General features: G+C 48.1%; 9 protein-coding genes across 12 annotated transcripts; 3 read left to right on the forward strand and 6 right to left on the reverse strand.

Annotated features, from left to right (window-relative positions):
• The first annotated feature begins 579 nt into the window (after positions 1-579).
• On the forward strand, positions 580-1,860 carry LOC6607621 (phosphatidylglycerophosphatase and protein-tyrosine phosphatase 1). The gene is made up of 4 exons (XM_002032353.2): positions 580-780; positions 1,024-1,167; positions 1,227-1,544; positions 1,608-1,860. The coding sequence occupies exons 1-4, from the start codon at positions 769-771 to the stop codon at positions 1,734-1,736; spliced, it is 603 nt and encodes a 200-aa protein (XP_002032389.1). The 5' UTR covers positions 580-768; the 3' UTR covers positions 1,737-1,860.
• A 17-nt stretch (positions 1,861-1,877) lies between these two features.
• On the reverse strand, positions 1,878-2,839 carry LOC6607622 (succinate dehydrogenase [ubiquinone] cytochrome b small subunit, mitochondrial). The gene is made up of 4 exons (XM_002032354.2): positions 2,700-2,839; positions 2,493-2,608; positions 2,235-2,422; positions 1,878-2,173 (listed from the first exon to the last, which is right to left on the reverse strand). Exons 1-4 carry the CDS (start codon positions 2,740-2,742, stop codon positions 1,972-1,974), a joined length of 549 nt encoding a protein of 182 aa, XP_002032390.1. The 5' UTR covers positions 2,743-2,839; the 3' UTR covers positions 1,878-1,971.
• A 136-nt stretch (positions 2,840-2,975) lies between these two features.
• LOC6607623 lies at positions 2,976-5,504 on the reverse strand. Its single transcript, XM_002032355.2, has 4 exons — positions 5,308-5,504; positions 4,800-5,218; positions 3,860-4,671; positions 2,976-3,801 (listed from the first exon to the last, which is right to left on the reverse strand). The coding sequence occupies exons 1-4, from the start codon at positions 5,354-5,356 to the stop codon at positions 3,222-3,224; spliced, it is 1,860 nt and encodes a 619-aa protein (XP_002032391.1). The 5' UTR covers positions 5,357-5,504; the 3' UTR covers positions 2,976-3,221.
• A 963-nt stretch (positions 5,505-6,467) lies between these two features.
• Positions 6,468-8,903, forward strand: LOC6607624 (lipid storage droplets surface-binding protein 1). 2 transcript variants are annotated; one of them, XM_032720588.1, is made up of 8 exons: positions 6,468-6,563; positions 6,634-6,932; positions 6,997-7,207; positions 7,367-7,444; positions 7,761-7,945; positions 8,103-8,293; positions 8,357-8,534; positions 8,605-8,903. In XM_032720588.1, exons 1-8 carry the CDS (start codon positions 6,560-6,562, stop codon positions 8,752-8,754), a joined length of 1,296 nt encoding a protein of 431 aa, XP_032576479.1. In that variant the 5' UTR covers positions 6,468-6,559; the 3' UTR covers positions 8,755-8,903. The 2 variants fall into 2 exon arrangements, with proteins under 2 accessions (XP_032576479.1, XP_002032392.1); XM_002032356.2 differs by lacking the exon at positions 7,367-7,444 and having other exon boundaries at positions 6,470-6,563.
• Positions 8,752-9,667, reverse strand: LOC6607625 (probable oligoribonuclease). The gene has a single exon (XM_002032357.2). It carries the CDS (start codon positions 9,570-9,572, stop codon positions 8,937-8,939), a length of 636 nt encoding a protein of 211 aa, XP_002032393.2. The 5' UTR covers positions 9,573-9,667; the 3' UTR covers positions 8,752-8,936.
• Positions 9,668-9,865: 198 nt separating this feature from the next.
• LOC6607626 (dnaJ homolog subfamily C member 8) lies at positions 9,866-11,135 on the forward strand. Of its 2 annotated transcripts, none has more exons than XM_002032358.2 (3): positions 9,866-10,026; positions 10,161-10,481; positions 10,603-11,135. In XM_002032358.2, the coding sequence occupies exons 1-3, from the start codon at positions 9,958-9,960 to the stop codon at positions 10,975-10,977; spliced, it is 765 nt and encodes a 254-aa protein (XP_002032394.1). In that variant the 5' UTR covers positions 9,866-9,957; the 3' UTR covers positions 10,978-11,135. The 2 variants fall into 2 exon arrangements, with proteins under 2 accessions (XP_002032394.1, XP_032576480.1); XM_032720589.1 differs by having other exon boundaries at positions 9,893-10,026; positions 10,231-10,481.
• On the reverse strand, positions 10,543-14,997 carry LOC6607627 (helicase SKI2W). Its single transcript, XM_002032359.2, has 3 exons — positions 12,589-14,997; positions 11,462-12,529; positions 10,543-11,388 (listed from the first exon to the last, which is right to left on the reverse strand). The coding sequence occupies exons 1-3, from the start codon at positions 14,908-14,910 to the stop codon at positions 11,185-11,187; spliced, it is 3,594 nt and encodes a 1,197-aa protein (XP_002032395.1). The 5' UTR covers positions 14,911-14,997; the 3' UTR covers positions 10,543-11,184.
• Positions 14,998-15,141: 144 nt separating this feature from the next.
• LOC6607628 (uncharacterized protein C11D3.03c) lies at positions 15,142-16,329 on the reverse strand. Of its 2 annotated transcripts, none has more exons than XM_032720531.1 (3): positions 16,251-16,329; positions 16,031-16,197; positions 15,142-15,964 (listed from the first exon to the last, which is right to left on the reverse strand). In XM_032720531.1, the coding sequence occupies exons 2-3, from the start codon at positions 16,175-16,177 to the stop codon at positions 15,281-15,283; spliced, it is 831 nt and encodes a 276-aa protein (XP_032576422.1). In that variant the 5' UTR covers positions 16,178-16,197; positions 16,251-16,329; the 3' UTR covers positions 15,142-15,280. The 2 variants fall into 2 exon arrangements, with proteins under 2 accessions (XP_032576422.1, XP_002032396.1); XM_002032360.2 differs by having other exon boundaries at positions 16,031-16,179; positions 16,251-16,319.
• A 43-nt stretch (positions 16,330-16,372) lies between these two features.
• On the reverse strand, positions 16,373-23,353 carry LOC6607629 (nuclear pore complex protein Nup98-Nup96). The gene is made up of 9 exons (XM_002032361.2): positions 23,074-23,353; positions 20,476-23,013; positions 19,878-20,396; positions 19,627-19,809; positions 19,079-19,257; positions 18,740-19,022; positions 17,669-18,680; positions 17,202-17,611; positions 16,373-17,137 (listed from the first exon to the last, which is right to left on the reverse strand). The coding sequence occupies exons 1-9, from the start codon at positions 23,351-23,353 to the stop codon at positions 16,656-16,658; spliced, it is 5,886 nt and encodes a 1,961-aa protein (XP_002032397.1). The 3' UTR covers positions 16,373-16,655.
• Positions 23,354-23,971: the final 618 nt, after the last annotated feature.

Genomic DNA, 23,971 nt, shown 5'->3' on the forward strand with positions numbered 1-23,971 from the left:
AAAAGAGTTGATTGCTGCTTCTGGGTGGATCCGTTTGACTTACTGGTAGCTCATCTTGGCCACCTCGACTTGGTGGTGGTTGGAATACCTTGGTTGTCTTTCCTTAATTTTTCACACGTAAGATTCTTTTTAATCTTTTTTGTTGCAATGTTTAGTGCTGCTAACGGGCCGAGGTTTGTGTGCCAGTGCTGCAAAGCACCGCGTCTAAAACAGTCGTTTCCAGGGGCGTCTCCAAAAATATTTTCGCAAATTAAAGAGGAGCGGATTTACCACTTAGAAAACATATTCTTAGTAGTCATATAATCGAGGAAGGCTTATAAATATTTAGTTACAACTTTATTTATTTATGTACAACTTTTTTATTATTACAAGCCACATATAATAATATTACAATTTGCCTAAGCCTGAAGGTAAAACATAAAATTTTAAAAATATTTGTACAATTCTTTAAAACATATATGCACCAAAATGTGAAAGTTATGCTCAACAATTATTTCCCGGGCAACTGCGATAGTAAGCGTCTAGAATGTCTTACCCCGAAAAATTCCCGGTGCTTGCTAGCTACGCCCCTGGATTTTCCGCCTGTTGTTTCGTTATGCAAAGGAACGCGCCGTGTTTTACCAGAAGGAAATCTGAATTGGAACTGTTGACGCGCGATCGAAGGTGATAATTCCGAGCGGGACTAATTAGAATACGAGGAAGATTTCCATCCGTGTGAATCACCAACTTTTATCTCGTCCAATCCAAGTCAGCCACTGAGCAGCCGGCATGGAGATGAGTGTAAGTAGAAGCTGCGACCTGCGTGCCAGACACCCAGGCCCAAAAGTCATAGCCCAAAACCAAATTGAAAACCGAAACCAGTTCCAACCCGCGCTTCAACCGAGTCAGTCGCACAGCGAATCACTCTTCGAGCTCAACCGTTAGTGCTGGTGAAAGTTACAGCTGTTGCGTTCGCTACGCTGACCTAGTACCCGCCACCTGTGCCCCGATTCCTAATCCTCCAGCGGACACCTGTTATTCCAGGCTGCCATGTTCGCACGCGTGTCCTTCTACCCCACCCTGCTGTACAATGTCCTGATGGAAAAGGCATCGGCCAGGAATTGGTACGATCGCATCGATGAGCATGTGATACTGGGAGCACTGCCCTTCCGCAGCCAGGCCAATGACGTAAGTATCCCCGCGAAACCAAGCTTGAAATCCTTCTAAATCCTTTTTTAACTGCTTAGCTCATTGAAAAGGAAAACATGAAGGCGGTGGTGTCGATGAACGAAGACTACGAGCTGACCGCCTTCTCCAACAACACGGAGAAGTGGCGAAAGCTGGGCATTGAGTTCCTGCAGCTGGCCACCACCGACATCTTTGAGTCGCCCAACCAGGAGAAGCTCTTCCGCGGCGTGGAATTCATAAATAAGTTCCTGCCTCTAAAGCAGAGAATTGGCGGTCTAAGTTCCTCCTACCAGCCGGAGAACGTGGGTTCTGTCTATGTGCACTGCAAGGCGGGTAGGACGCGAAGTGCCACTTTGGTGGGATGCTACCTTATGATGGTGGGTTGATGATTTATTTACACGTAGCTCTCTCTATAAAAGCTCACAACTTATAATTTGCAGAAGAACAGATGGACTCCGGATCAGGCGGTTGACCACATGCGTAAGTGCCGACCGCACATTCTGCTGCACACCAAACAATGGGATGCGCTCCGGTTGTTCTACACAAACAATGTGGAGACCAAGTCATGACCAAAACCGGACAATAGCCCAAATTTATTGTTTACAGTAGATTACCATACGTAACAAAGGTGGTGCCTGTTACCCAACTACTTTAGTGCTGATTTTCTTGTTGAATATACAATTTTCTACAAAACCCGCTCTGTGCAGCTGTGACTTTTTACAATTCTTTATTTAATGCTTATCGCGAAACTATGAATAAATAACTGGTGTTTCGTAGTTCATCAACTGATTGCTCCTTTGACATTTAAGCCTTCTGGGCATCCTTGCCCTTGATGGCCCAGAAGCGCTTGATACCATTGGCCAGACCCACATCATTCTGGATGAAGTAGAAGAGGCCGCCCAGCGTGGCCACCGAGATGATGATCAGCGCAATGTGGGCTACCTTGGGCAGGACGTTTCCAACGACAGATGGCCGCATGTAGTCAACTACCATGGCCTCCACGCCCCTGCGTTTGGTGAATGAGGAAAATATAAGTAAAGGTTTAATTTGCCTCAAGGATATCTTACCAATGGGTGTGGATGACGACAGAGATAGCCATGAGGGCGTCCAATACCTGGGATGGAGCTATGAAGGCAGCTGGAATGACGGCCAGCAGGCCGGCGGACACGATTCGCTCCACAGTCCAGAGCAGGGTGTGGCTGGATCCGGCGGAAGCCATGCGGGGCGCACTCACGGAGATCTCGCGCACGACTGGCTGCATAAGCAATCGCGGATTACCATTTAGTGATTAGCCACCACTGAATTTTTCAACTCCAAACACTTACCGCTGCAATCTTGGCCACGGGCAGGGGCTGGACCACCGCCTTCCGCTGGACATTGGCCACCAGGGTGGAGTAGCTCTTCAGGGGAGTGATACGAGCCGACTTAACAAGATTAGCGGCTAATTGGGATACCAACAAACGGTTTGGTTATATAATGAAAGCGGTTTTGCGGCCAATAATAAGGCGATTGGCCATCCAGTGGGTCCTTACCATTGCAACGGACAGCGCCACGCAGGAGCAACGAGAGGGACATGTTGGGATGTGTAAAAATTGAGAATTTTCAGCTCAAAATAAATATTCTATCACTCCGTTCGGTTTGGGCCGATTTGTCTAAAAAATTACACAACACTGGGCTAATGCAGTCAGCTGTCATCGATTTGTTATCGGTACACAGTAGAGGTCAAAATATTGCAACACAATAATAAGGGATGTCCCGTTAAATATTTTGAATTCAACAAGCAATTAAAGGGTGTAATAAATAAAAAATTTAGTTCAAGGGATTTATTTAACTGCTTTAATCATTTGCACAATACATTTGAGATTCGTTTGGGACGGAATGGCTGTTACACGTAAAAATTGTGATGATCTTACAAACTAAGTTTAAAATTTGCTTAAAACTTTCTAAAACTCGCATTCTAAGGCACGCAATTGCTCCTAAAAGTCACTTTATGTTGGTTGTAAATTTTTGTAAATTTCGTTGGATGGAATAGTTAAAAAATACTTTTGATCTTATTAAGCTAATAAACTCCTAACCAGGACTAAGACCACGATAACGAGGCCAGTCAGTTGAGAATTTAGTGTCGCTGCTCCTGCTCGGTAAAAGTCCCAGTCGAATACGATGTTGGAGGCATCCGACGGCTTCCAAGGGTTCAATCCGTCATCGAAGTACATGGGACAGTCGTCACGCTCCCTTTCGTACTCCACGGCATCGATGGCTACGGCAGCGCCCTCCGAGTGGTTCCACGAGGTCACATCCTGCTCCAGTTTGCAGAACGCGCCCACAGCCTGCGACATGAGGACACGGTTGAGATCGGCGCGCTGATAGACCCAGCAGCGATACTTGGACAGCGGATCCAGATCGTCGTAGGTAATCAGGTAGGACTTGAGGTTCTCCTTCCAGAAGCCAATGCACTTCATGCGGTAATCGGGATCACTGTAGATATCAACGGGACGACCCAAGTGATCCACCGACAGGCAGTAGTTTTCATCCACCGCCAATTCCTTTTGATCTGTATCGCAGACCGACAAATCCGAGATGTTTTGCTTGCAATGAATATCGGGACGCGGACTCAGAGTGACACCACCAAGAATTCTGTGAGGTATACACATTAATTATACGTTTCATGCTAAAAGTGCAAAACATTACAAACCTCGTTCTGAAGGGATGCTCTCCTCGCTGCGTAAAGTTGAATTTTCCCGCAACGGGACAACGAACAGGCACAGGATTTCGAGCAAGAAACAGATCATATTTCCATGCCTCCGAATTGGGGAACTGAACCCACGAGCAGACTGTACTGAAATCGTCCTTGATTACAGCCAAACCCTTGCGGTAGCGAATGATGTTGTGGTGGCGGGGCATAAAGTCAAAGCACACGTAATCCTTCTGGCAACCGTCGACAGTGAGGCGAGCCATCATCACACGATTACCGCGTCGCTCTCGGCAAACATAGATTGTCTTTCGGTATCGAGCCTTATCCGGATAGTACGTCTCGTTGATGTGGGTCTCACTGATGGAGACATCGGCATCAATGTTGGCAGTGTTCACCCATTCTCCGCTAAAGTTTTGTGGTAATGTGCAACCGGGTTCCACAAACTCGGCCTTCACAGGCGTCAGCTTCAGACGCTCCGGTGACGTTTCTGGCGTCTTTAGTGTGTTACATTCGGCCGTAATGGAAACGCCCACGTAAAGATCATCGTCACGATTCTTGAGGAAGCAGCGGTACTTTTCATCCTTACGCGACTCCTTCGTATTGGCCACGGCGAAGTAGTGGTTCTTGCCCACAAACCAATCGCCCAGGCAGCTGAACTCCACGGTGCCGGTGAATGTGCCCTCCATACCCTCGCACTGCTGATAGGTGACGTTGAACTTCTGGTTCTGTATGAGGAACTGCGTTCCCGCCGTTTGACAGGATTGAATGCGAGCATCAGGCTTATCGCATACGCCGGTGAATCGGAATCGGTTCTATAATAAAAATTCGAATCAAGATCACTTATTTAAACTAATCACCATAAAATGGATGTGTTTTCAGACCCATAATTAAACCACAGCATGAGCAAATTATGTTATCTATGTATCTATATTGATCTTACCTGGTACGTAAAATGCCACACTCCCTCCAGCGACGATCGGCAGTTGATGGGCACAAAGTTCTCGTTAAAGAGCGTTATCAACTGCTGGTCATCCTTAACACCACGACACACATAGTCCACGGTGGGTTCCTGTCCAGCGGGTATGCCCACGCAGGGCCCCTCAAACTTCTCGAACACATTGAGGGTGCGGATGATGGTCCTGACGCAGTGGTAGCAGTCCTTGGATCGCTCCTTGAAGACAAATGAGTACTCGTCGCCCTTGTGTCGCATATAGTTGATGCAGTAGCCTCGGCTGGACATCGAGGTGGCGTCGATCACCGTCAGCGTGGGCAGGCCCGTTTCCCAGGAGAACCACGATCCCTGCAGGATCTTTGGAATGATGCAGTTGTCCTTCTGCACCAGGTTGTACTGGGCGATGGCTGTAAAATGAATGGGCGTTAGTTTCGGGTGGCCAATTCACATGATTCACTTGGAGCCTTGGGTGTGGCTTGGGAATCGAATCACTGACCTGAGCCCATTAAGCCCGCCAGGCAGATAGCAGCCAGGTAATAATGCATTGCGTGTTTGGTGTCCTCAGAACTAACAACTAAACATATTTATTACAATTTACTTTCAAATGGAAGAAACCAAAGGCGGTTTTAGTCAGAAACAATAGCAAAACACGCAACAAACACAAGTTACCAATGATAGGCAAAGCCGACCTTACTAACACTGGCTTTAACAAAGAGCAAGCTGCACAGCACTGGCTGATAACTATTAATCGACTCTTTATCGAATTGATCGTTACTTCTTGAACTCAAAAATAGAGATTAACATTATTTACATATATGTGTTTTTAAGACTTTTTTGGATAATCTGTACTTAAGTGTATGCGGTATGCACTTTTTATGAAGCATAACTACTTCGTTGTAATTAATAGCTAATACAAATATAGTATATCAACTCTTTTAAAAATTCTTGAGAAAAATCGTTTCTATTAAAACGCTTTTTAGACTTACTCTATAATCTTAATGACACGTACTCAGACAACAAAGAGCTGTAAAAGATTAACCCAACCACACATTTTGTAATGAAATATTATTACTTGAACCTCAAGTTTATATTTTTCATTAGCACTATTTGAGCTATTACATTCACATTGCCGTTTAATACAATTAGATATGAGATTTGATTTATAATAAAAAATATTTTTATATAATCTATATATGTTTGAATAAACACGCTTTTTGCAGTCTAGGGTTAATGGCAATGGAGTCTGGAGCCCCAGAAACGAGCACATCGAACCCGAGCAAGAACGCCCCCGCAATTATTCAGCGGACTGCAGTTTGGACCTTTTCGTCACTTGCGCGGAATTAGCACAGCAATTTTCGCCATTACCGCCGCTAATCGGGTCATATATGGTACGATTATGATCGCTGTACAGATATTCCTGGAATGTGATTCACATGCACGGAGTTCCTAAGCTGCAGTCCACATATAGTACGTTCGAACTTTGGAGCCCCACACTAGTGCGAATGGCGTATTTGCTGATAAGTCCGGCGGAGCGTGTAGGTAAACGGTGTTTGTGCCTCCATCCACGCCTTATCTGCTGGCAAAGGTCATCTTGGACTCCGAGCATGATCGGCGATCAGACAGCGGCGATTTGGGGAGCCAAGTCTATATGGTAGCAGCTCGATCGGAGGCCTGCCAGTATCAATTGAGCCGGCGACAGCAACAGTTCTCGCATCTTAACCGAATCTTCTCGAGAAATCCCAACACAAATGGGTTAGTGACACGCGCTGCCTGGTAGTGTTAGCCCCCTTTAATAATACGATCTTTGAATCTTTGAACCCAGCAACTGCAACCAGCGGCAGTGGACTCCATCTGGAGGCCATCGATCGCATCGGCTCCATTCCCCTGGTGGAATCCAGTGTGAAGCGGGTGGAGACCATCTACGATAAGGTGAAGAACAACAATAGGCTATTCTCCTGGTACTTTGAGACGGCGGAGGCCACCATTTCGGCCGCCTACGAAACCATCCAGCCGGCGGTCAAGCTCTTCGAGCCATCCATTCAGCGCCTGGACAACGTGATGTGCAAGAGCCTGGACATCCTGGAGCAGCGCATACCTCTGGTCTACCTGCCGCCCGAAATGGTAAGTAGTCGGCCGGTAACTTTCCCCCATGCGCTGACAAAAGGGCATACTTCTCTGCTTGAAGATGTACTGGAACACCAAGGAGTACATGTCCGATCACCTGGTGCGTCCGGTTCTGAAACGCGCCGATTCCGTCAAGCAAATCGGTAATGCTGTCCTCGAGAGCCCAATTACCACTTATGCAGCCGAGCGCATTGATGGCGCCTTCACAGCCGGCGATAAGTTCGTGGACAAGTACCTGGTGCCCATCCAAACGGATCAGGATCAGACCGACGGTAAGTCCTGGTATCTCGCAACACAATGGGCTCACATATCTGGGTTAATCTTCAAACGCCAGTTGGGGAATCTATTATATTACATTGCATTCTAAACTGAAGTTCTTATATTTCGGCACTTTTACTAAACTAATTATTTATAATTCAAAATTGTTGTAGTGAAAAAATTGGTTTCGGCCCTGAATGATAACTTTTCGCCGATTCGACAACAATTAAACCGAATGTTTGGCCCCAAAAGTTAGTATGCTAAATTTCATATTTCTCCATATAACTAGAGATAATCATAATCATAAGCAAGATAGTTTAGTTGCCAAAAGTTGTACATAAAAAGCAAGTGATTTGAAAAGTCAGCATCCAGGCAAATCACCTCAAGGTGCACTCATCTGATAGTTTATTTATAAATGCCCACGTTGTCGGGAAGGTTATCTCTGGGGAATGGCGGATTCATTGAAACCTGAAGCCAGAGAAAGTAGCGATAAGCTCTGGCCGGGATTTGCTCTCTCGTGCTCAACGAAATTGTATAAGATACTTATTCCGAGTATCCGCCTTGTAGGCCCACTGGAGGATGATAACGATGCCGTGCCGGACGAGAAGGGCGCCATCAAGGCGATCCATCATGGTCAGCGCTTCTCCCGCAAACTGAAGCGCCGCCTCACCCAAAGAACCATCGCAGAGGCTCGCGCCCTCAAAAAGCAGAGCAAGGAGGCGATCCACGTGCTCTTCTATGCCGCAGAATTGGTCAGTAAAATTCAGTAACCAATTTGCTTTAATTTTTGAGTATCATTTGGTAAAAAAACCATAAGATTACATTAACCACAATTCACATTCCTTACGATATACACGATAAACGATAACCCAAATAACACTTTTAACCGAAGCCCATGCCATCCCACAGATTGCCACCGATCCAAAGCAGGCCATTCAAAAGGCCAAGGAACTGTGGGTCTATCTCAGTGCAGATGAACCCGAGAATCAAGCGAGGCCCGCCACTCTGGAGCAGTTGATTGTGCTACTGACCCGCGAATCGGCTAGGCGTGTGGTGCATCTGGTGAACTTCAGTGCTCATGTGGCAGCCAACATACCCAGGTTGGTACATACCGCTTCAATCCTTATCTTTCCATGTGAACCCCTTCGAACCAAACCTTACAGAAACCTGGCACACACGACAACAGAGGTTGCACACCATATTATCTATATCAACCACCGCATCATCACAATCTCCCGACTGGACAAGGTTAAAACCATCTCCAAGGAGGAAGCTGAATCTCTCTTCAAGCGCATGCTGGCGTTCTATGGTAGCCTTCAGGGCCTGACCAATACCTACCTGGTAAGAAAGGATGCGATACTAGCAGTCAGACGGAAGATGATTATGTATATATATTAAATATATTCTACAGGAGCGCGTAGCCAGCTTTCTATCCGGACGCATGGAGGCAGAGAAGGTGACGGGCAGCGATGGCGGCAATTCCAACCACAGGTCATCGCGGAGGAGGCAGGATCCGAACCATTATTCAGCCACCCACAATAACATCAACGGCGTCTACTAGCATTGAATTCTTTATTGCTATCGTATTTTTATTTCTCATGATAGAGTTCTGTTTCTCCGTGCATATACGGAAAATACAGTAAACGATATTGTACATCTATTTTTAACATAATGCATTTGACAATAATATAAGCCTAACTTCACGCTTAACAATCCTAGTGTGCTTAAAATTCTTGATTTAATTTATTTAAATAAGTTGGCTTTGTAATACGCAAGCTCTTTGATGCTTTCCCGGATGTCGTCCAGGCTACGATGCGTGAACAATTTTTTGGGAGCGGAAGCCAGGATTTCGGGACGCCATCGCTTGGCCAGTTCCTTGATGGTGGACACATCCACGATGCGGTAATGCAGGTAATCATTTACCAATGGCATGAATTTCATAATGAATAGTCGGTCGGTGTAGACGGAGTTTCCGCCAAGCGGACAGACGCCCTTTGGTATGTTCTTCTCGATATAGGATAGCACTAGATTGGAGGCTTCTTCGGGCTTCACATCCGAGCTCTTGCATCGATCAATAAGACCTGATTTGTAATGTTGTTCCATGCACCACTCGTTCATCGAGTCGTAGACCTCCTGCGGATGGTTGATGGCAAAGCATGCTCCCTCAGACTTCACGTTTAGGTCCTGGTCCGTAATGATGCAGGCCACCTCCAGGATTTTGTCCTTTTCAATGTCCAGCCCGGTCATCTCCAAGTCCATCCACACGATGTCCGTGTCTGAGCCACAGGTGCTGCTCATTCTGCCAGTTGAATTGAATGCGATGTTTTTCCGAATTTGGCGGTTCAGGGACAATCCGACGCGTCGAAGGTTAGAAAGCATTTATAGCTGTAGCGCAGGTTTCTTTTTGCTAAATATTCGGCAGTTTTACCATGTGTTTGATAACATGGTAACTTGTGGTCACACTGCAGGAACGTTGTCCAACACTGAACGGGGGATTCCTGTCATTACAGGAACGAAATAAATCGAACCGTATGTTATATCCAAATAATTGCAGAATAATTTGTACATCATTCTTATTTGGGGCCAACAACGTCGAAAATAATTGTAATTAAAGTTAAAGGTTTTATGTGATAACTACTTGGAGCCATTTTAACTGCAGCGAACGGTAATTTCCAACAAACCGCGCACGGTCACTCTGTCGACTTGATATTTTTATCAAAAATTGTTGTACGGAAAACGCAAAAAGTGTCGTTATTGTTGCAGCATGTCCTCCTCGTCGGCCAGAGACCAACCGGGAACCTCCCATGACACCTTCGAGGACTTCTACACAGAAGTAAGTGTAGCGGACGGAACCGCAGGCTCAGTTTTTTGCACTGGGTTGGGCTCCTTGCACGGCAGCCGCTCCAAATAAACTAAACCATTGTTATTATGTACACTTTAGTAAATGATTTTGTGCCTATATTGCAGGTGAAAGAAATTGAAAAACGTGATTCAGTTTTAACTCCTTCTCAACAAATTGATCGTTTACTTCGTCCAGGTTCAACGTACTTCAATCTCAATCCGTTTGAGGTGCTCCAAATCGAGCCCGAGGTCGAATTGGCGGATATAAAAAAGCGCTATCGCACCTTGTCGATCCTCGTCCATCCAGACAAGAATCCCGACAACCAGGAGCGCGCTCAAATGGCATTCGATATTGTGTCGCGTGCCTGGAAGATCCTCGAAAACGAACTCACGCGCAAAAGGTGTCTGGAGGTGTACGAGGAGGCAAAGGGGCGAACGGACCAAATGGTGAGTTCCAGTTCCTCGGATCATCTATGGTCGTCCTGCTTTAGAATAATTGAAAATCCAATTGCAATCACAAATTTCCTTTATTGAACTGTATTATAATAATTTGTTCGTTACCTTTCAGATAGCAGAAAAGCGCAAAAAGCTTAAAAAAGAGGGTCGGCCCACTGAGCCAATACCCGAGGACGATCCCACCAAGTACAAGCACGCCATCTACGTTATGGTCATGAAACTGTTTGCCGACATGGAGCGTCGACGGCAAAAGCTCGACCAGCGCGACCAGGAGGAGCGAAAGCGAAAGCGCGAAACGGAAATCGAGGAGGAGGAGCGGATAAAGGCGGACCGCGAATGGCAGCAGAACTTCGAAGAGTCGCGCCAAAGTCGAGTGAACAGCTGGCATGACTTTCAGTCGGGTGCCCGCAAGTCCAAGAAGGCCAAGAAACAAAAGCATATGACCGGCATGATGGTTCCACCAAAATTTAAGCCCGAGTCGCGATAATATAGCTTCCCAGCGCGGCGCCGCTCGTTTACCACGTTCACTCGCCAGATCACCTCCGCCTACCCGCGTCGCGTTGCACATGAATATTTTTACATTTTTTTTTAAGTATCCTTTGGAATTGTAATTGACACGTGCATAAAGTATAGATGTAAGAAACACATTTCCGTCTTTCCTTCCAAAATGGATGGCTTGGACCATCTCCTCCGACTACAGTTCTGTATACAAGGATGCGGTGAACACAATATCGCGCTTGATAGCAGCCGACGCCTCCTCCATCTTCGACTGCAGTCCCGGATTGCCAATCCGAATGGCGGCCGTTTTAACATCACGCAGCGTTTCATTCAGCTGCTGAATGCAGCGTACAATGATGCCCTCCTGCACCGTCGTCAGTTTCATAATCTCAGCAAAGGGCTGTAAATTGGATTAATTGGACAGATATGAGGATATGCAAGATTGCGTCCTAGAGATATTAAGGGCTGCTTACCTTATTTCTAGCCCACTCGTAAACCACCTCCAGCAGACCAAAGTTTAGGCGATTATCGGTCGAGATGGTTGCCTGAAAGCGCTGCTCCTCGGCAAGAATTGTATCGTTGATCTGCTCAAATGCCGCCACGCACTCCTTCAACGCCTCTGGTATTACCGGCTTATCGTGCAGCTTCGCCTGGAAGACAAGGCCGGAGAGCAAGGCGGCTATTTCTGCCGGCTCGAGATCGTTGAACATGTTGCACAGTATGAGCTCCGTGATTAGTAGCTCATTTTGGCCCATCTCACAGGCCACTTTGCCCTTAAGTGTAACCTCGTCCAGATCATCTATGTATTTCAGGGCTCGCAGCACCTTCAATTTGTTACAATAGTCCGGATAGAGGGTCAAATTTCTCGCGGAGTTAATGAAGCGCAGCTCCTCAATGTGGATCTCCAGCATACGGCGCTCGTACACTTTTTCGAACTCCTGTTCGAATCCGGCAATGTTGGTATGTGGCAGAAATGCGCCCACCTGACGAAGCAGGTGATCAACGTAGTTCAGCATGGCCACCTCGCTGTCTGCGTTCACGATTATTTCCTTGGAAAGATTAACGTATTTGATGTTATCCGGGTTGTCAATGTAACTCTCATTGAGCTGGTTTAGCTCGGTCACCGCCTTGACCACCGATCCACTTGGCGGGGAGTCCTTGAACCGATCCAGCTGCCGCTGCTCCCAATTCCGAATAATCGCATCTGCATCGACTTTCATTGTGCTCTTGGTGATACTGATAATGTCTATAGCCTTGATGTCTAAAACAGTGTGTCCCCCAATTCCCTCTGGCTGGAAGGTCATGTTTCTAGGCGTCAGCGAAAGTATTTTGTGATAGAGCTCGCCTTGCTGGAGGCTGTTGCTATCCTTTGCCTTCAATTGATGGTCCAGCACTAGCACCTTATAGATGGTATCCTTGCCAGGAACAGATTTGGTATTGAGTAGAATGGCCAGTTTGTTGTAGTGCTTGCCATGCGTGATCACAATGACGCGGCCAGCCTTCAGTTCCTTTTGGATCTTGGGTTGTGTAACAACAAATTTCTGAAAGAAATGCATGATGGAGTTCATAAAATGTAGTTGCAATTGAACGTATAACCCACCATAATGCGGTGCTTTTCCTTCCAATACTCGACGGCTTTGTCATAAAAGTTGATAAGTGGTTGCAGATGTTCTCCGAGAGTTGGGAGCATGGCGAACTTGTCTTCGGCCAGGCGAAGTTGCTTCTGCTGCGTAGGCAATTGGAGCTTCAGGTTAAACTCCTTGAAACTGAACTTCATGATATCCTCCACCTTGATACTCTCGATGCGCAGACATGTGAGGATTACCGCATAGCGCAGAATGAACTGTGACTGCAGCTTCTCCGGCAGGCCCAGGATCATGGGCCGTAGCTCCATCGATGGCGGCACACTGCCCTTGCACATAATGATCGCCGTACCTGTCTCGTCGTGCCCACGCCGTCCAGCTCTGCCGGCCATTTGAATGTATTCGCCTGGTTTCAGGTTACGCATCTCCAGTCCGTCATACTTTTTGCAGGAGTCGAAGACCACAGTGCGTGCGGGCATGTTGACACCCATGGCAAACGTTTCGGTGGCGAAGAGCAGCTTAACTAGCCCATTTTGAAAGAGCATCTCGACAATCTCCTTAAGAATGGGCAAGATGCCGCTGTGGTGCACACCAATTCCTCGCTCCAAAGCGTCCTTGAGAATAAGAACCTGCGGGATTGTACGGTCCGGTGGCTTCAGCTTTGCCAGACACTGCAGGAAGAACTTCTGCACGGCACCCTTCTCCTTTTCCGTGTTCAGGTCCACTGACTGCAAAGCGGCCAAATTGGAGTCACACCGATTGCGGGACAGAGTGAAAGCCACCACTGGCATCATGTTGCCCCGCCTCAGGAAGTCAATTAGTCCGATCCAGGTGTTCTGCTCCTGCTTGGCATTCAAGTGGTTTCTTGGCCCACCTGCGCCGCCCTTGGCCTTGCCTTGCATTTCCTTCTTGCGCTCCACGGCCTTCTCGTAGTTACTCTGCAGATATTTTCCCTGGGCGTCCACCAGCAGGAAGATGTCATCGCGGCTCTTTCCTCCAGCACCAGTATAGAGGAAATGCGTCAGAGGCACTGGTCTTTTTAATGTGCTGATCACATAGACCTTTCTCTTCTTGGTGCTCCCAACCCAGTCCGCCAATTCCAAGGTATTGGGCACGGTGGCACTGAGCATTATAATGTTAACATGCTCGGGCAGGAGTATAATGACCTCCTCCCAGACATGTCCTCTTTCTGGGTTATTAATGTAGTGCACCTCGTCGAAGATCACCCACTCCAGATCCCGCGTAACATCGCTGCCGCAATACAGCATTGAGCGGAGAATCTCGGTGGTCATGATCAGACAGGAGGCGGTGGGCTCTATCTGCAGGTCCCCTGTAATAAGGCCCACATCCTTGAAGGTCTTTCGGAAGTCGCGGTACTTCTGATTGGACAACGCCTTGATCGGCGATGTGTAGATGGTGCGGGTGAGATCTCGCTTGGACAGAGCGATGGCATATTCAGCTACAACCGTCTTGCCAGCAGAGGTGTGGGCTGCAACGAAAACGTACTGGCGTTGTTCCAGCTTGAGAATGGCCTGCTTTTGAAAGACATCCAGTTCGAAGGGGAAATCCATGGCGGGGCAAGGTATCTGCTCTTTGAAGTTATTGATGGGATGGCTTATGTCCACCATTTCGGCCCAGTCGCTCTTGAAGTTCTTGGTTGTGGTGGAAATGTTTAGCACAGGCTTCAGGTCAGCCTTCATAATGTGATCGTCCACGTCTTTGAACTCCTCTGAAGGAGATTGCACGCTCGACTGTTTGCGACTTTGAGGCGTTTCAGTGGAGCTTGTTCCCTCACTGCGCGTAAGCTTCATCCACTCCTGGACGTCCAGATCCTGCTCTAGGTTTTCCAATAGATCGACGTTACTGGGAACGGCCACCACGGGCGGCTGTGTTACAGATTGCGATTGGGAGAAGTCGTAGCCAGAGCTGAAGCCCGGTGGCACCGTTAGCAGCTTGTCCCCGAACTGAATGTTGCTGACATCCAGAGCTGCGATCTGCTGGCGCTGCTCATCGAATCCGCCCGGCCAAAAGGGAAAATTGGAGTGGGAGCCACGCGTCGCATCTTCTAGCAAGCCCGGCTCCCGCTGCATGGACATCGAGTTGTTGGCATTGGCGCCCACAACCTCCATGTCCAATTCCACGAACTCTAGTATCTGACCACTCTGGTCCCGGCGAGGAGCCAGCGTGGTGCTTCCCGGGCAACGGGGCGCATGCAACAGGCGCATCGGATCGAATTTGCGGGGCAAGACATCCGGCAGGGGATTGTGGAGGGACAGCTCCGGTCGCAGGATATAGTTTCGAAGCCGTTCGAGGTTATCCTCCCCCCTAATCTCACTCATTTTAATAGTTTGTTCCTGGCGAAAATGACTTTGTTTAGCATTTGCCAAAATAAAAAAAAGTCAACGAGAGTCGGCTGAAAATTTGAATGGACTGGTCACCCTAAAAATCGAGAAACAATCGCGTAACGAATTGCAGCCCGTGCAAAGTATTTAAAAAAAATGTTAGTATTTTTATAATTTTAAATTTAACGAATAAATTCCAGAACTTATATGAAGAAAACAAAAACTCAATAATTATTGCAGTAATATATTTGTATTGATAATTCGTCATCAATACGGCAGATGATCTTGCACATCTCTATGGCACTGTTTACATAAATGGCACGCTTTTAGAACCAGATTTCCGCGCACGGAGTGAAAATGGTTTTGCTTACTTGCGACGGAAAACCTCGACCTTGAGGGGGTGGCACTTGTCGTCTGGAACTTCGGCGCCCACTGCGATGGAGACATCGCCCTGTGGACAGGCGCTCAGAGCCACCAGAAGATTCATGTCGGCCACAAACTCAATGAAATCCCCCTTGCGCGCCGGACTTGCCTTGCAGAAATACTGATGCGTGTCCCGTGTGAATCCGGTACACATGAAAATGTTCCACACGTCGTGTACATCCAGCGCGGTCAGCCCGCGCTCCTCCACCACCGCCTTGACTAGGGAACTGTGGCAACTCCCCACCCGATCCTTGCCCGTGATTAGCTTGTAGGTGTAGTCGTCGCAGCGTGTTCCAATTACGTCGTGCAGAGCACCGCCATTCTCATCGATGCCATAGGCGGCAAGGGAATCAAACACAAAGGTGGCCATGGGACGCAGGTGGGGCAGGCAGCTCCACAGACGATCGTAGACGCGCAGATGCGACGAGTGCAGCTGGCGCGTCTTGCCCGAATAGAAGCGCTCGGCGGTGTTCTCCAGATTCCAAAAGTTCATGTCGCCCACCTGGGAACCTTCGTGGACGGTGACGCGGCACAAATCACCCCCTTGCATTGTCCAGGTGCGTGCCTCTCGTTTGGGCACAATCAGTGTCTCCACAAGATCACCAGTCAGTGCCCGATAGCGTTTATTCTGTAGTCGCCGAGTCGGATTAGATTATTTTATCATTGTATTATTGCTATTGCCCGCGGTACTTACATCATACTCCTCCTTCGAAACGATCGAAGCCGCGGGCTTGTCATAGCAGATGACTGGCGGTTCCTTCTCAAAGGTTCGGGGCTTGGCACCGCGTCCACACCAGGAGGCGGGGGCGGCGGGAGTTTCAGGGGGAACAACAGCAGCCATGGCTAGTGAAAAGTTTTTCGCTAAGTACAGCAGGTAAGAAGCTAATCAGAGAGTAAATATGTTGTGGTCTTACCAGCGATCGAATGACTACTGATCTCGCTCCACAACTGGACTAAACAGGTAGGTGCCAATGAAGCTTTCGATAGGAACAGCGCAGTTCTATTTATCGGATTTGAAATGATTCCCAATCAGCGATCGTTGTTAAAAACATGTTTTCTTTTCACTTTCTTATACTACAAAGTTTATGAAATTTATGAAAATCAATTATACAAATCAACAAAAACTATTATTCTTCTGGTCTTTTCTGACGAAACGTTTTTTAAATATTAAGCAATCATACATAAATGCTGCCGTACTCAAACCTATCCTACAGCTGACTTTTTTCTTTTGCGAGGGGGATGCTAATCAATTGATTATAACTAAGTTAATTTGACCCTAGACTAAACATTGTATTTTCAAGCTTTGTGTGTTACGGCACCTATATCTCCATCATGGTGGTTTGCTGCCGCTCGCTAAATGGTGGCTGGCTTTGAATTTTGTCCAGTAGCTCCTCCAGCCAGATGCGCAGCTCCTTTGAGGCGAACTCCTGCGGCAGTGGCAGCCGCTCTAGGGCCACCCTAAGCACTGTGGAAGACTCCATCTCGGGACAGACAATGCACATGCCGTGCACCAAGCAGCTGAGGCTCTGCGAGATTTCACTCTGGCACAGGCGGTGCTTGGAGGTGGGGCACGGGAGCAGACTGATGCGGGAGCAGAGTTCGCTTAGTTGTGGTTTTAAGTTCTCCCAGCGCGCATTGATGTCAGCGATGTTGGTCACACTGCGGATCTGCTTGAACTTGGCATTGATGTCGATAAAGTCCAAGAAGATCTGGCCCTGGTTGGCCCAGTTGGGAACTCGGATGCTGCTGCCCTCTGTATCCTCGAACTGAATGAGCAGGCTATGCAGGTATTTCATTTTACCTGCAAGTTTGCAATGATAATTATTAGTATACCGCCGAAATCATGTTTCTCATAAGGAACCAACCGTTTATGATGGCATCAGGAGCAATGTGTTGGAAGATGACATCGTGTGCGGTAGCAAAATGTTTAGCCTTTAACAGATATTTCGCTTGAAGGTGATGTTTTCCTAACGCTCCCGCCTTTACCGCCTTCGCATAGTCCACCCACGACATCGGAATACCAAGCTCTTCGACGATAAAGCGCTCTTCCGCATATAGAGCCACCTTGGCGGAAACGCTGACATTCCTCTGTAGCATTTGCTGAACTGCGCGTTCCCTCTGGGTCTGCTGCTTAATATGCAAAAGAACGAAGATACCCCACTGCCAGAGGCCTTCGTTCTCCAACTGGCTAGCGAAATCCACCGAAAGACGAGCCTCCGTTAAGGGCGAACAGTGGCGGTAGCCAAGAGCTCGCAGTGTTTGCAAGAGCAGCCAGCTAAAATGATTTCATATAAATTATTTTGCAGTGTACCCAAAAATTCTTTAAGCTCACCTCAAACGGAAGTCCATGACATCGGCGGTATGCGTTATAGGATCGAGAGTTTCTTCCAGCGAATGCATCCGTTTAGAGTGTAACTGGAGCAAGTGGTAGCGCAAATCGTAGACGGGCTTCTTGGTGTCACTAGGTGCGTTCTTGTAGCTGGGCTTCGGGGGCTCCGCATAGCACTCTTCCGCTTGGAAGGCGTCGTTATAAGCATTGAGTGCATCGGTGATGGTCGAGGTTGGGGCTGTGAAATACCACAGCTGCAGGGCCAGTACTGTCAGCCAGTTTTTATTCTCGAGTAAGTTGATGGCCCCATGTGAAGACTGCATCATGGGCGCTCCGGCGGCCAGCATGTACATCTTGAGGCGCTCCAGATCGATGTACTTATCCGACTTGCTCTGCTGCCAGGCAAAGAGCTGCTCCTCCATTAATAGCCGGAAGACAGCTCCGGAACTTAATTGGGACAGCACAAGAGCCAGATTAGCATCATCGTAGCTGAAGGCCAACTCACAAGCCTCATTTACGCGGTGGCAGCTAAGTAAGTCCAACATGTGTTCCAGGTAGCTGTGGGTGCTCACTTTTTTCGAGAGTAAATCCTTGCCCAACAGCGTGTTCTCAAGCCACTCGGATAGCAGATTGCGCCGACACATGACCATGTAATGAGAGTTGTTTTCCAGGTCCACCAGCTCATCGTGATCGCCCCATAGTGCGAACAAAAGCGACCACACTGACACGGCATAGTCCTCTTTTAAGCCAGCATTTCTCTGCTTAAGAGACTCGGAGAAGTGCTTGGAAACTAGTTTCGTACCGCTATCGGGATGTATACACGGACACTCACTACCCTCCACATTAACTGAGAGGCAGTCGTTAAGCTGAACCTCAAGATGGGGAACGATACTTTCTCGAAAATCCTCGTTGCCTTTAACCATGTTAAACTCCACCAACTGCATTACGCTGGGCGACAAATCGGTGGCTAAGCGGGGCGCAAATACCATGGAGGCGGGCAGGGATGGTCCAGTAACTAAAGCAAGGGAAACTAATGTAATTTCACTGCTAAGAGCTTGTTTCAGATATTCTTACATTCTTTTAGGTTTTGCATGTTATTATAGGTGCTGGGCAGTACCAATGAGTTTTGTGGGCCAAAACTGAGCTTAAAGCTGCGTCCTTTATAGAATCCCAAATCGGCGATCCAATTATCGCGCATCTCATAAGCAATGGACCTGGGTAGGGAAACCGTGGTGGCATGCACCTTAACCGGAGCCACTTTGGGATTACAGAAAAACTTGAAGGCTTTAGTGACAGGCATTTCAAACTTCTTTTCTTTTACAGCTGCAACAATGCTTCCAGTTGCCATCGACGATGTCTGTAATTGATCAGGATGTTTATTGGGCTTCAAAGTAAAATGTTACGTCGATATACCTCCTCGTACTGTGCATCACACATCAGGCTGGCCTCAGAGACGGAGGAAGAAATTGGAAGAGCGGGCGATGGGTGTTCAAAATCGTACTGACTGGTGGAGCTCTCGGAGGCACCATCTTTCCAAACATTAGGTTCCACGTTGAAAAGCTTGCGATGACGAAGAAGACGCCCCGTAGTCTCTGTAGAAATTCATGAGTAATTTTCAAATGTATAGTGGCCGTGGGATGATAAGCAGTGAATTGTTCTTATGATAATGAAATGTTGTCAAATTAGGCAAAATTAATTGGATTTACTAACACACTTGAAAGCTTTATTAACATTATAATTTGTGCTACTTTTTTTTAAAAAAACATATCTTTGAATTATATATATTTAATACTTTTTAGAGTATAACATTTATAAGAACGTTTTTGCAACGATCAAAAAACAATAAATATCGTTGATAATTAACAATACATATGTGATCAAAACTAACGATTAACATTTAATCATCTACAAATCTTTTACTGCAAGCAATTTGAAAGACCATCAAGAGATTATCCACCTACCCATGAGCTCGTCCTCGGCAGCATTGTCCTCTACAAAAAAGGATGACTTCATTAGCTGCATTTTGTGCGCTTCGTTGCCAACCATCTCCTGAGCCAAAACAGCGGTGGGGCTGGTAATCGTTGGACGATGACGCGGTGGATCGAACATGGAGAAATCGGAGTTGCCACCAGCTTGGAAAAATTCTGCGAATTCAAATTAAGCAAATTACAATTAATGAAACTAAACCTATTAAAATGGACTTGGGACGTACGTGTTTTGTCCATTAAAAGGAACTCGGCGGTATCATCCATTGGCCTGAATTCGCTGGCAACACCTGCGACCAAGGCCTTTGGGTCCAAGTTACGGGCTGCGTCTTCTGAAATCTTCTGCGCTTGGCGCAGCGAATTGAGCGTCATCTTTTCTGCGTTTGCCCGCTGCTGAGCCTCAAGCGTTGCAATTTTAACTTTTTTTGGATCGGTGGGCAACTCGTCCTCCTCGTCGCTGTCTCCCAGACCATATTTAGAGAAGTGCTTGACGCGGAAGACCCAACTACCCGTTTCCGGGCGGTATTCTATAAAGCGCGTATCGTTTTTATCGCACACCCGGCGCAACTTGCCCTCCCAGTCCATCTCAAGCAAGCGTTGTGGATCCTTGATGGCTTCGTGCTTGGTCTTGTCCAACGGCCATACTTGGTCCAAAGTGACCTGGGCGTCACGGTTTAGGCCTTGACCAATGGGCGGCTTGTTTTCGTCGTCGGGATAAATGATGATCTCCTTGTTGCGAAAGTGTACTGTGATACAAATTGTTTTGCATTAAATAAACGTATAAAATCAAACCCATGCGGTTATAAAAATACACAAGACTCTTACCAATCTCATCGAGGTTCAGGCCAGCCACATCAATTTCCTTGCCGAAGAACACATTGCCGTATCCTTCCCGACCCACCGTAAAGTTCGGAACCACACAGGATCCGTCCTCGGCCAGATAGGAGCGCAGGTCGTCCAGCGATGGAATTGTATAGTAACCCACACGTCGCAGCACAATGCCTGTGGGGTGGGACTCGTTGTCTGCTGGCTCTGCAGCACTTGCCTCAATGGCAAGGCGGGATCGGTTTGCTGCAGAGTCCTCTGCCTCATTAGATCTGCTCGAAAGCACGCTCTCATTGGCCTGCTCCGAAGTGAAGGTTTCGCGACGTGCAATTGTGCTGGATTGATCCTCAAACGGATTCTCTGGGATGGTCGACACCGAGAGGCGAACGGTGGAGGATGGTCGGTATGTATCCAAAGGTTTACGTGGGACAAGCTCATTGAGGGTGCTGTTATGGGGCGATCCCTGATCCATTCCAGTCTGAATGTTGTGCTGGCGTACTTTCTCGAGGTTGTTAGGATGCAGCCATGACTCACGGCGGCCGTTATCCTGACTTTCCCGTCCATTCGTTGCTCCAGGCGAGTTTCCAGCTGGTGGTAGAGGCTCACTTGGAATGGCTCCGCTAAACGACTCGCGTTCTTTATTGGGAGTTGCGCCTTTGGGACGAGATTGAGGCGTGTTGGAAGCACTGCCAATAGAGCTAGAAGGATTTCCACCCTCTACACTTTTTACTTTGGGTTTAATAATTAATCGTTTAGCACTGGGCTTGAGATTGAAGCCCTCTACAGAAGCATCAAACTCCTCGAGACCATCAAACAGCGATTTTCTATTAAGTGTGCTGCCTAGCGCCTTTGCCTTCATAGGAGCAAGATTGGTGCTGGTACTTATCTTGTATTGGTTGCTGGTCAGGTCCAGAACTGCTTGTTGGGCAGCAGGATTTGTAGCTCTTGTTGCATCTGCCTCACTGCTTTGCTTTAGATCCTTGAAAATCGGAGAGTCTCCGTAGGGTGAAGTTACCCTAGCTAGTATCTGATGATGAATGGGCTGATGCGAAGGTGTCATGATTCCCAGTGTGGGCTGAGCTCCCATAATACCACCAGTTAACGAGTTGTTTGTACTCACAGCGAAGCCTCCTCCGCCCAAGGAACCACCGACACCTCCGAAACTGGTAGTTCCTCCTCCAAACAGTCCGCCCGTTGGGGCAGCTCCTGTGCCACCCAAGGTAGTAGTACCTCCACCAAAAAGACCGCCTCCCGGCTTGGCTGTATTTCCGAACAGTGATCCGCCCGTGTTGCCTGCGTTGAAATTAAGTGGTGCTGCGCTGGTGGCTCCAAAACCTCCAAATCCGGACGTTGCTGGCTTGTTCAATCCCGAGTTAAATAGCCCTCCACCCGTTGCTGCTGTACTGGTGTTCAGGCCAAAGTTTGAAAACGGAGTGCTGGCCGTGGAGGTTGCGCCGAAAGTTGGAGCAGCGAAGCTGGTGGCGGGCTTGTTTCCGAAAAGGCCTCCGCCGGCGGTGCTTGTGGCTGGAGCTCCAAATCCAAAACCTGTCGTGGCTGCTGATGCAGCCGTTCCCAACCCAAAGGCAGATTTATTTGGATCGGCGGCTGGTGTGGCACCAAAAAGGGTCGACTGTTGCGTTGCTCCGGCTGTGGTTCCAAAGCCTCCGAATCCGGTGTTAGTCTGTCCGAAAGCAGGAGCCGCACTGGTAGCAGGTGCCTGACCAAATAGGCTTCCTCCCTGTCCAAAAGCAGGCTTCGCCCCAAATGGATTTGAGGCGTCAGCTGCGGGAGCGGCAAATGGCGTGGTGTTGGTGGCTCCAAAGGGCTTCTGCAGGAAGTTGTTTTGCTGGGTCGCTGCTCCGAACGCATTGTTAGTCGCTGGTTGTTGGCCAAAAGCGGTGGTTCCAAACATGCTCTTATTCTCGGTCACCGTTTGGCCAAACAGGCCTGTGCTTGGTTGGGCAGTGCTTCCAAACAAGCCACCACTTGCAGGCTGAGCGGGCTGAGTAACTTGAGCTCCAAATCCAAAAGCTCCCGGAGCACTGCCAGCCTGTGGACCCTTGCGCCCGCACATATAGTCTTCCAGGCGGAGCTCCTCCAGAGATTTGCCCTCGAACTCCTTCATAGCCGTGATGCAGTGCTGCTTAGTGTTCACACTATTGGCCTGACCGCTTTTCATCAAGGTATCTGTACCAATGGTTGGCTGGTACTTGGCCACGGCCGTGCCCGTATTGACTCCGGAAGCTCCCACGGCGGTGGCCTGAGGTTGGGCAAAGGCGGAGGCGGTGCCACTGCCAAAAACATTGGTGGTTGTAGGCGCCGACGTCCCAAAGCCTCCGAATCCTGTTGTACTGGTGGCGGCAGCCGTTTGGCCAAACAAAGAGCCCGTGGGCTGGGCAGCAGCTGTTTGTCCAAAGGCCGTCATCGTCGGTTTGGCGGCTCCAAAGGCGGGTAGCGTCGATTGTCCAAAAAGGGAGGTGGTCGCCGCCGTCTGGGTGGATCCAAATATATTCGAGGTCTGTTGCGGCTGCGAGAAGGCTGCAAAGAAGAAATTACTTCATTGGTAACATGATACCACTTCAAATGATCGTGTCTAACCTCCAAAGGCCGTGGGCTGAGCTGTGGCAGTGCTTCCAAAGCCCGTGGACGTGTTTGCCCCGAATAAGCCTCCGGCGGGCTGAGCTGGTGTGGCTGCCGCACCGAACAGTGACTGCTGCGCGGGTTGGGCGGCAAAGGTGGAGGTGTTTCCAAAGGCCGGTGCGGCGGGCTTGCCAAATGCCGATTGGCCAAACGGAGTTGTTGTCGTGGTGCCGCTGAATCCACCAAAGCTGGTGGCCGCCGGAGTAGCTCCGAAGCTGGGTTTCGCGCCGCCAAACATGTTGCTCACTGCTCCTGCTCAGATAACAAACATATACTAGGTAGATCCCCTGCTTTGTCCTTCGCCGGAATGCCAACTATCGCGATGAGCAATGCTTCGATTACACCACGTTGGGCAAGCTGGGGCGGCTGCGCCGGATGCGAAGGTTGTGGGACCGGACAGGCTCAGTTTAAAACAAATAAACACCCGCGAATTTGTCAAGCCAGCAGGAGTCGAGCGAGTCTGACGCAAAAAGTGGACAGAAATGGCGCGCCGATTTTTTCACGATGTTGAAGAAATGCAGCCAGAAGTGTGACCAGGGTGTGAAATCGCATGCAAAAGATACACTGTAAAAAAGGAGGATACAACTAACAGGCGCATAACGTTTTTTCTCGTCGAGGAAATTAACTAACTAATAAAATTTTTGCCTAGTGCTTCCGAAGCAATTTTACTATAAATGTGTCAAAAATGTATTTTATAGCTTTGGTTTCTTGTATTTGGTAGGTAAGCTCGATTTTCACATTTTTATGTGACCGTACTGCGAACCAAGTGAAATACCATTTGACATCAATAGTGTGAACACGTCATTCTACTCTGTATTTGATATTTTTGATTGGGAACAGTACGGTACTTCTGGGC

Source organism: Drosophila sechellia, chromosome 3R (assembly GCF_004382195.2).
Source record: "Drosophila sechellia strain sech25 chromosome 3R, ASM438219v1, whole genome shotgun sequence".
NCBI classification, from domain to species: domain Eukaryota; kingdom Metazoa; phylum Arthropoda; class Insecta; order Diptera; family Drosophilidae; genus Drosophila; species Drosophila sechellia.

Bases quoted from the DNA above. Each gene is read 5' to 3' on its own strand.
- LOC6607621 (XM_002032353.2), top strand. The intron at 1,168-1,226 runs GTAAGTATCCCC...TTAACTGCTTAG, and splicing joins TCCGCAGCCAGGCCAATGAC to CTCATTGAAAAGGAAAACAT. The intron at 1,545-1,607 runs GTGGGTTGATGA...TATAATTTGCAG, and splicing joins TGGGATGCTACCTTATGATG to AAGAACAGATGGACTCCGGA.
- LOC6607622 (XM_002032354.2), bottom strand. From the start codon at position 2,742: ATGTCCCTCTCGTTGCTCCTGCGTGGCGCTGTCCGTTGCAATG. The intron at 2,609-2,699 runs GTAAGGACCCAC...TATCCCAATTAG, and splicing joins TGGCGCTGTCCGTTGCAATG to CCGCTAATCTTGTTAAGTCG. The intron at 2,174-2,234 runs GTAAGATATCCT...CACCAAACGCAG, and splicing joins GTCGTCATCCACACCCATTG to GGGCGTGGAGGCCATGGTAG.
- LOC6607623 (XM_002032355.2), bottom strand. From the start codon at position 5,356: ATGCATTATTACCTGGCTGCTATCTGCCTGGCGGGCTTAATGGGCTCA. The intron at 4,672-4,799 runs GTAAGATCAATA...TTTTTATTATAG, and splicing joins TGTGGCATTTTACGTACCAG to AACCGATTCCGATTCACCGG. The intron at 3,802-3,859 runs GTTTGTAATGTT...TATACCTCACAG, and splicing joins GAGCATCCCTTCAGAACGAG to AATTCTTGGTGGTGTCACTC.
- LOC6607624 (XM_032720588.1), top strand. The intron at 7,946-8,102 runs GTCAGTAAAATT...GCCATCCCACAG, and splicing joins TCTTCTATGCCGCAGAATTG to ATTGCCACCGATCCAAAGCA. The intron at 8,535-8,604 runs GTAAGAAAGGAT...TATATTCTACAG, and splicing joins GCCTGACCAATACCTACCTG to GAGCGCGTAGCCAGCTTTCT.
- LOC6607625 (XM_002032357.2), bottom strand. From the start codon at position 9,572: ATGCTTTCTAACCTTCGACGCGTCGGATTGTCCCTGAACCGCCAAATT.
- LOC6607626 (XM_002032358.2), top strand. From the start codon at position 9,958: ATGTCCTCCTCGTCGGCCAGAGACCAACCGGGAACCTCCCATGACACC. The intron at 10,027-10,160 runs GTAAGTGTAGCG...CCTATATTGCAG, and splicing joins TCGAGGACTTCTACACAGAA to GTGAAAGAAATTGAAAAACG. The intron at 10,482-10,602 runs GTGAGTTCCAGT...GTTACCTTTCAG, and splicing joins AGGGGCGAACGGACCAAATG to ATAGCAGAAAAGCGCAAAAA.
- LOC6607627 (XM_002032359.2), bottom strand. From the start codon at position 14,910: ATGAGTGAGATTAGGGGGGAGGATAACCTCGAACGGCTTCGAAACTAT. The intron at 12,530-12,588 runs GTGGGTTATACG...CATTTCTTTCAG, and splicing joins AGGAAAAGCACCGCATTATG to AAATTTGTTGTTACACAACC. The intron at 11,389-11,461 runs GTAAGCAGCCCT...TCCAATTTACAG, and splicing joins ACGAGTGGGCTAGAAATAAG to CCCTTTGCTGAGATTATGAA.
- LOC6607628 (XM_032720531.1), bottom strand. From the start codon at position 16,177: ATGGCTGCTGTTGTTCCCCCTGAAACTCCCGCCGCCCCCGCCTCCTGG. The intron at 15,965-16,030 runs GTAAGTACCGCG...CGGCGACTACAG, and splicing joins TTTCGAAGGAGGAGTATGAT to AATAAACGCTATCGGGCACT.
- LOC6607629 (XM_002032361.2), bottom strand. From the start codon at position 23,353: ATGTTTGGCGGCGCGAAACCCAGCTTCGGAGCTACTCCGGCGGCCACC. The intron at 23,014-23,073 runs GTTAGACACGAT...TCTTCTTTGCAG, and splicing joins TCAGCCCACGGCCTTTGGAG to CCTTCTCGCAGCCGCAACAG. The intron at 17,138-17,201 runs GTTGGTTCCTTA...GCAAACTTGCAG, and splicing joins TCCTGATGCCATCATAAACG to GTAAAATGAAATACCTGCAT.